Source organism: Juglans microcarpa x Juglans regia, chromosome 6S, assembly GCF_004785595.1.
Source record: "Juglans microcarpa x Juglans regia isolate MS1-56 chromosome 6S, Jm3101_v1.0, whole genome shotgun sequence".
Classification (NCBI taxonomy): Eukaryota; Viridiplantae; Streptophyta; class Magnoliopsida; order Fagales; family Juglandaceae; genus Juglans; species Juglans microcarpa x Juglans regia.
In genome coordinates, this window is record NC_054605.1 from 14,188,956 (window position 1) to 14,197,147 (window position 8,192).

The window sequence follows — 8,192 nt, forward strand, 5'->3', positions numbered from 1 at the left end:
CTCAAACCTGGCCTCACAATATCATTTTGTCTTAACTTAGTGAGTGCCTCCATAAGGTCATCATAGGCACTAGGATCAAATCTCACTAATAAGGCCTTAATGAAAGAGTCTCAATCAGTAAGTTGTCTAGATTCCTCTAGATCTTGAAACCAAGTGAGAGTTTTACCCTCCATATGAAAAGAGGCAAGCCTTAAACGATGTTTTGGCAGTGTATTATGGAATGTAAAGAACTGATGTCCTTTGTAAGTCCAACATGCAAGATCTTCACCATGGAAGACAGGGAAGTCGGGTATATTGGTTCTTGTTTGTATCTCTCCCATGTGCTGGTGTGGGACAGGTTCCTCTCTGGTTTGTATATCGGATGAAGATTCACCATTGTTGTTCCTCATGTGCATTTCTGCAGTCAAGGTTGTGAGTTGTTGGACTATAGTATCCATCTGCCTCTTTATGGCTATCACCTCTATCTCCAGCACTTCATTGGACTTTTTTACATCATTAAATTCATCTTGTAATTGATTCATCCTTATACCTTCTGTCATATTTTTAATATTGATATACAGAGAATCGGTATCTTTAATACCACTTGTAACGCAACAGAGAAAATAAGAAAAATAGTGGATAAAGTATTGAATGTGGGTAAAGATAGTTGCTCTCTTCGAGGGGGAGCGCCTCCAAGAATTAGAGAAAGAAGGAGAAAATTTAAGATTTCAACGGTATTCGCATAGTGCATCCAAAAGTTTCAGGCGTAGAATAAGACAGATTCCACTAATGGGCCATACAATGGCCGTGGACATACTACTGACTCTTACACGAATTAAAACGGAGCCAGGCCTACGGCCCAGAGTCCAACAAACTAAATATAAGAATGAGACCCAATAAAATAACAAAAGGGCCACTGGCCCACCATACTTCAGAACTCCCTTCAGAACTAAGGAGTTCGACACTTCAACTTCTCCGTTTCAAGTACCTCTCACGTGTGCTAGGACTCCGTCTTCTTCCCTTCCTCTCTCTTGCTTTCAACCGTCCTTCATGCTTCCACCTTCAGATTTGAGCCGTCGTTTGTTACAAATATCCTCGAAAAATTTCATCATACAATATTATCTCTCTCTCATAGCATACAATTTCATTACCAGTATCTTCAACCTGCTCTCGAACAATGGAAGCCCTTCCAAGACATTCGACTATGGCTTTCATATCGTCGGTGCTGACCAAGCCAAGCGTGTCATTAGCAATCTTCTTGGCTCCATCTCGCCTGATGTCACCGTTGAAATCCGAAACTCATATGATGTCCCTCACAGCGAGTTCTTGGGGCAGATTGCTTTGAATATCGAGTACCATCACAATATGTTAGTATCCCACCAAAAAGTGAATGTGAAAGAAGTCATCGTTGAATGGTATTCAACTGGTCTTGGAGTTACTAGCGGTAGTGCACTGATTCATGAATTTTATTCCAGCAAAGTTCCCAACCCTGTTCATTTGACTGCCGATACAGGATTCAGGAATGGACTGGGCACGATAAAAGATTATGTTTCTTTTAATTTGCAACTTGGAGACCAGCAGCTTTGATAGGCCACGGCAGTCAACGAGGTTCCGTAAACCCAATCCCAAGTATTTGGGATAAACTGTATGTGATCAATATGCAGTTTAATCAATATGCAGTTTACGTTGCATGCATGCCGCATGCAACAAGAGACGAGAACGGGTCGTAAGGGACGTTGGGAACGTGGGAAGCTTGAGTTAGTTGATTACGTAGGAATGGATCTTCAAGGAGTTACGTGGAGTTACGTATTTTACGTGTTTTTCTTTCCGTTGATGTTCTGTTTTGGGGCTCTGTTTTATGCTCTGTTTTACGTGTCTGTTTACGTGTTTGAGTCGGTTAGTTAGCTACTAGTTTCCCTTTATTTTCGGCATGATTGTAAACGGCTTGGCTTACTTAAAGCAGCCCAGAAAGTGTCAAGTATTATCAGATAATTTATTCAACTATTACGGTTTATTTCTCACCGGAAGAGAAAGCATTCTTTTACGTTAACGTTATCACAAGTTGGGACCTATCAAGCTTGCTGCACAATTTCAGGAGATTCCTCTGGATCTTCGTATGGTAGAAGCTGAACGAATTGGATTTGATATTCTAAAGACAACTGTGATTTTGAGCTTGTCACCTGCTGAGTTGCTTCCTGGGAAGCCTCTCTCTAAGCAAACGGAGAAGTCGTTACTTGCTTATTCTGGACCCTCTTTAAATGTTCCTGTGGAGCATGCCTCAGGAGAATACTTCAAAGATGGTGGTGTGTCGGATAAAAGGTATGCGTGGTATGGAGCTTCATCCAAAGGTGTAGCGGGAGTTTTCGGTACTAAGTAAGCTTTCAGGGTTGGAAACTTATGGTACTTGTATATGCTTCTCATCGGTGGGCTTACCCCATATAAGTGCACATATGAGTTTTCGATGCTAATCAATGTTTCAGAATGGATGTCCCTATTTTGCGCCTAACCTGTTCGATAAAATGCCTGAAAAACTCTTGCGGATTGGAACTCAATGAATTATGGGTTCTGGAAGTTGGGGTCTTGTAGAATTCACAAAAACGCTGGGCTGGATTATGTGGATCGAGGTGCAATAGCAAGCAATGGTGTAAATGGTAGACTTGGGACTTGCACGGATAGTGGCATTTGTTCTTCGGGTAGTAGAATTCAGGGGGATTTTAACTTGAATAATTTCCAAGATGGTGTTCTATTTCCTGCCTTTATCGTTGGACTTCTTGTAGCTTCTCCAATATTTGCATCCTTGGCAAGGAGCCACAGTCCTTTTAGGCTCGTTGGAGTTGGGTCATCTGTTTGGATATTTGTTGTCGCTGGGTGTGGCAGTTCATTTGACAATTGGTCCCTTGCAATATGTCGCATGCTGGTTGGTGTTTGCAGCATCTATAATCATGCCTGGTGGTTTTGTTGGTACTTGAGGTGACCCACATAATCATGAAGGCTCTACAGTTTTGAGGAGAAATGCTGCCTTTAAAGTGTTCATTATTATTGATGCCATATCCTTGGTGTTATATAGTTTTGCTATTGTTTTCCATCTACTCATGCCACTTTTGTTCCAAGTGTTATGAATCTGATGAAACTCGCTACGATTTTCTCAGCTAGGTCTTCCTGTTTTTTTTTATGGCAATGGGAACAATAGTGCTGGCATTTATCACAGGTGCATATGTTGTGTTAGCGCTTTCCTTAGATCTTGTCGTTACCATTTGTGTTATTGGCTCATGCTTCTTCCTCATCGTCTCTTTTATACGTGGAATGTATAAGGAGGATCTAGGTTTAGTACATTAATGAATGAGTTATTCTATTTTCAAGTTGGTTTATAGAGCACACCATCCATCATTCCATCCTCTTGCCTCTTGATTTTTACAGTTGGCGCTGCTAACACCCACAAAAGGTCTCACAATATTTAATTAATCAACCAAGTATCACTGATTTCTATTATGATATTAGTGTCAAATATCACTACAGCATATGGTATCGGATGCTTAGAACTCGAGGACCATAGAGAGAGAAAGATACACACAATAAATGTTATGGGGTCCAGTTTATGTGTCTATTTCTCATTCTAAGTTCTAGAGTTCGAATGAGACTTTAAAGTTTAAAGAACAAGTAGTTTACTCATTCATAAGGCTAACGTATTCCATTTAAAAGAGAAAAACAAATTGTCTTCCATTTAGTCCGTGCATCCAGAAACAAACTGACAAACGACCCACAACAATAGACAACAGACCCATTTGGGGTTCTTGGCATGTACAACTTACCCACGTATTTGACTTGTAAAAGTAGAAGTTTTCCATGATGACTCCGCCCAACTAAGTTTAACATAAAACCAGTATCCTTCAAACTCACTGACTTTGACTGATCTAAACCAGCCTGGCTTTTGGTTTCTATCCCCCACCTATAAGTCAATGCCGTGAATTACGACTCTTGAAGCTGAATCCCAACTCTCCAATATTGGCTTCAAGAGAAAGGTCTTCCTCCACAACCGACCCCAAGCAGTTTGTAAGCTTTATATTCGATCGATCGCTATTCCCCACTATCTCGAACATAGTTCTGGTGAAGGTGGAGGCAGAAATTAAGCGTTTATCAGAGGAAGAAGTTGGCAGTGGAGTACTCCACTGGCTTTGCAATTACCAACTTGGCAGCAAGGTTATTATTGTTCTTTCACATATTTTAAGTTAAAAGAAAAGAAAAAAAGATTAATGGTTTTGTGGTTTTGAGTATTTTAAGTCAAATATCAAGTACTGCATCTGTTTCAACTTAGTTTTGATGAAAATATTCTGTATTCTACGTAATTTGTTTTGCATGCGTTCAGTATTTGCTATATATATATATGTATATAACATTTTATTCTTTTCTTTTATATAAATTCTAAATACTAATTTCTGCCATCTGAGGAGATCAAAGTTGTCGGCCCCAGTAAATATAACTTCTTTCAGTTTCGGCCCTAAAAAGATATCATTTTAGTGATCACATGAACAAATGACTATCATTCATAGAATTAACAAAATGAACAGAAAAAAGAAAATTTCTTTCCTGTGATTACCAATTTATTGTACAAAGGGTTAACATTATTTTCCATGAGGTTTCATTTTTCAGGTTTCCAGGAGTATTACTCTTTTGTGTGGAAAACAGAGAGGCCATGACCATCACCTGCATGAATCCGATTCTCTATAATGCTGCAGCACAAGGCAACATCATGGCTTTCAAAAATCATAAATTCAAACGGCCACTAGAAGCCATATTAACACCAAACAAAAACACAATCCTCCATATTTTCATCACAACCCTCGAAAATGGGATAGAATTAACAGAGAAAAACTTCGTGGGAGACATACTCGACATGTGTCCTTCACTTTTATGTCAAGTCAATGTCAAAGATGAAACTTCATTACATATCGCAGCAAGGTATGGGCATGCTAATATCATTAGAGTTCTGATCCAACATGCGAGATATGGACATAATCAAGATCTTGGAAGCGGGGCTGAAGCAGTCTGGGAGATGCTTAGGATGGTGAACAAAGAGAGAGACACAGCCTTACATGAGGCTGTACGTTATAATCACCGTGAAGTGGTAAAACTTTTAATCAAGGAAGACCCAGATTTTTCATATTCTGTTAATGATGCCGGGGAGACTCCACTCTACATTGCCGTCGAGAGAAACTATGAAAATTTGGTGTTGGAAATTTTGAAAACCTGCAATTCACCCGCTTATGATGGCCCCTTAGGTAGAACGGCTTTGCATGCTGCAGTATTTTGGGATAATAAAGGTACTGCATTTATAGCTGTAAATGAATTTATCGGACAGCATGAAATATTTAATAAATATCGCAATTTTTTGGGATAACAGAGGTAATCCATTGCATCTATCTCGTTCTCTCTTCCTACCTAAATCTTAGAGTTGGAGGAAGAATTCCAAAGAATTTAAAGCCCATAAATTCTATCTCCTAACCAGTCGTTGTTGTGTCGGTTACAAAGTTATTACCATACTTAACATGTATTCAAATACTTTGCAGTAACGATCAAAGCAATTCTGGAAAAAATTGGAGGAGGTATAACTAAAAAAGCAGACCAAGAAGGTTGGACTCCACTGCACTTGGCTGCATACTCAAATTGGTGGTGGTCTACACAGCTGTTGCTGGAACATGATTCACAAGTAGCATACATGAAAGACAAAGAGGGGAGGACAGCTCTTCACATTGCAGCTCATCGTGGCAATAATCGGGTAATGCAAAGTATTATAGGCATGTGTCCAGATTGTTGTGAACTGGTTGACAACATAGGCAGGAATGTGTTGCACTTTGCGGTGGAGGGCGATGTTTGTACAGTGAGTATGATCCTTAAAAATTCATCTCTCAGCAATCTTTTGAACGAGAAGAACGCGGAAGGGAACACTCCTCTCCATCACCAATATTCCCGCTATTCCGAGGACGTGAATGGGGCTCTCATGCATCACCCCAGAGTAGATAAGATGGGCTTCAACAAAAATAACCTCAATGCATATCAAGTCGCTTTAACTAGTGCAAAGTTATCACCAAAAAAGGTAACGTCACAATCGATCTGACGTTCTTTTTCATCCCTCCAAAATAGAGCACTGATTACTTACTCGTTTATTAGTATTTTTTTTTTCCCTCTTTGGAAAATGTAGAAGTGGCACAACTCATGCTTTCTTTTCTTTTTGTTGGTTCTGAAATTGAGGTATAGGATAGATATATATATATATATATATATATATATATATATATATATATATATCTTGTTATTTGGGTAAAACTTGATCGACCTGGTCATGGCCCAATAAGCATGCAGCTTGATCGATTCAAGCCTGACGTGGGTCATTTCACTTTGCCCTGCTGCTCCCTTCCCTCTCCCCCGATCGAAGCTGTCAAATACCCTTTGTTTCATAAATTTTGATGCAATTTGATTGGTTTCTTCTTTTTTAGAAACAATATATTTTATAAAGGAAAAATGCAAATAGCATTATTCCTATATCTTGATTACGGCTTTGTTTATCATAAACTACGTGAAAAATACTAATGCTCACATTTATTCAATCCACTAATATTTTTATAGAAGATGGATATTGCGACTAAACTTCGGTCTCGTTCGAGAAGGGTATTCCTCAAGGAGGACGAAAACAATATCACCCTGGATGACATTATGAAGGACGAGGTGAACTGGTTGCAGGCGAGGAGGAAAGAATTTTTGGAGAAAGCGGCCGAAACACACTTGGTAGTGGCTGCTCTCATCACAACCGTGACCTTTGCCGCAGCTATAACCATGCCTGGTGGTTTTGTTGGTACTGGAGGTGACCCACATTATGAAGGCTCTGCAGTTTTGAGGAGAAATACTGCTTTTAAAGCGTTCATTATCACTGATGCCATATCTTTGGTGCTATCTAGTTCTGCTGTTGTTACCCATCTACTTATGCCACTTTTGTTGATCAAACATTCTGAATCTGATGAAACTCGCTACGATTTTCTTAGCCTGGCCTTCAAGTTTATTTTGATGGCCATGGGAGCAATGGTGCTGGCATTTATCACAGGTGCATATGCTGTGTTAGTGCATTCCTTAGATCTTCTGGTCACCACTTGTGTTATTGGCTCATGCTTCTTCCTCATTCTCTATATTATATATGAATTGTATAAGAAAAATATTGGTTTCTCCAGGATATATTCAAGTTTATATTACTTTTTATGTTATTGAATCTATGTATAGAGCACATCATTCAAAATTTGATTTATAAACTCGTTTGTTTTTAGATATGAGATGAGATGAGATTAAAGTTAGAAAGTTGAATAAAATAAGTTAGAATATATTTTTTAATATTATTTTTATTTTGAGATTTGAAAAAGTTGAATTGTTTATTTTATTTTATGTGGAAATTTAAAAAAATTATAATGATGAGATGAGATGAGATTTTCTTTAAAACAAACAAGGTCTTAAGTTTTAAAATTGATATTTTAAACCAAATTATGTCATATTAACATTTTAGATGGTATATTCTACGCAACGACTTGATAATAAAATTTGTCTATATATTAAAAGCCATTTAGTGGTGTAAGGTGAAAGGTTTCATCAACACCGTAGAGAAATCCCCTATTCAAATGTAAGGATAAGCATATGTTTTAATGGCTTAAAGGGTGTAATGAAATTTATATTCTAATAGCTCTTCATTTTTTCAAAAGGCTTGATTTATAATTTTTATTTTTTTTGGTCTTTTTGCCTTTTTAGGACTTTCATGTTTTTATAACTTTTTAACAGATGGCACTTTTGCTGACCTAGCTAGCATGATTCTCCTTGAGGTTTCTGATAGGTAATTGGTGAATGGATCATTTTTTAACAAAACACAAAAGGAAATTATGAGTTTTCTTTTCAATCCCGAGGGATTTCTCCCCTTTTTTTTTTTTATTCTGTAACTATAAGATTCAAATCTCAGGGCGTGCCCCACTAGCACAAATCTTCCTTTTCATTTTTTTTATTTTTTTTAATTTTTACATTTTTTTAACATATTTAAATATTTTTAAAAAAAATATAAAAATACACTAAAAATTACTTCCTTAATTATTAAGTAAAAAAAAATTAAAAAGATAAATAAATACATGAGCAGTCAAAATGAAGAGGCAAAGTTAAGAGGCATACTAGCATTTTTCTTAATCTTATTA

The 8,192-nt window shown here is 37.7% G+C and overlaps 2 protein-coding genes across 4 annotated transcripts; both read left to right on the forward strand.

Annotated features, from left to right (window-relative positions):
- Nucleotides 1-884: 884 nt before the first annotated feature.
- Nucleotides 885-3,338, forward strand: LOC121236979 (eukaryotic translation initiation factor 3 subunit F-like). Its single transcript, XM_041133521.1, has 2 exons — nucleotides 885-1,558; nucleotides 2,055-3,338. Exons 1-2 carry the CDS (start codon nucleotides 1,030-1,032, stop codon nucleotides 2,354-2,356), a joined length of 831 nt encoding a protein of 276 aa, XP_040989455.1. The 5' UTR covers nucleotides 885-1,029; the 3' UTR covers nucleotides 2,357-3,338.
- Nucleotides 3,339-3,993: 655 nt separating this feature from the next.
- LOC121236972 (protein ACCELERATED CELL DEATH 6-like) lies at nucleotides 3,994-7,248 on the forward strand. 3 transcript variants are annotated; one of them, XM_041133508.1, is made up of 4 exons: nucleotides 3,994-4,033; nucleotides 4,613-5,297; nucleotides 5,544-6,070; nucleotides 6,601-7,248. In XM_041133508.1, the coding sequence occupies exons 2-4, from the start codon at nucleotides 4,670-4,672 to the stop codon at nucleotides 7,231-7,233; spliced, it is 1,788 nt and encodes a 595-aa protein (XP_040989442.1). In that variant the 5' UTR covers nucleotides 3,994-4,033; nucleotides 4,613-4,669; the 3' UTR covers nucleotides 7,234-7,248. The 3 variants fall into 3 exon arrangements, with proteins under 3 accessions (XP_040989442.1, XP_040989441.1, XP_040989440.1); XM_041133507.1 differs by having other exon boundaries at nucleotides 4,020-4,176; nucleotides 4,627-5,297; XM_041133506.1 differs by lacking the exon at nucleotides 3,994-4,033 and having other exon boundaries at nucleotides 4,249-5,297.
- Nucleotides 7,249-8,192: the final 944 nt, after the last annotated feature.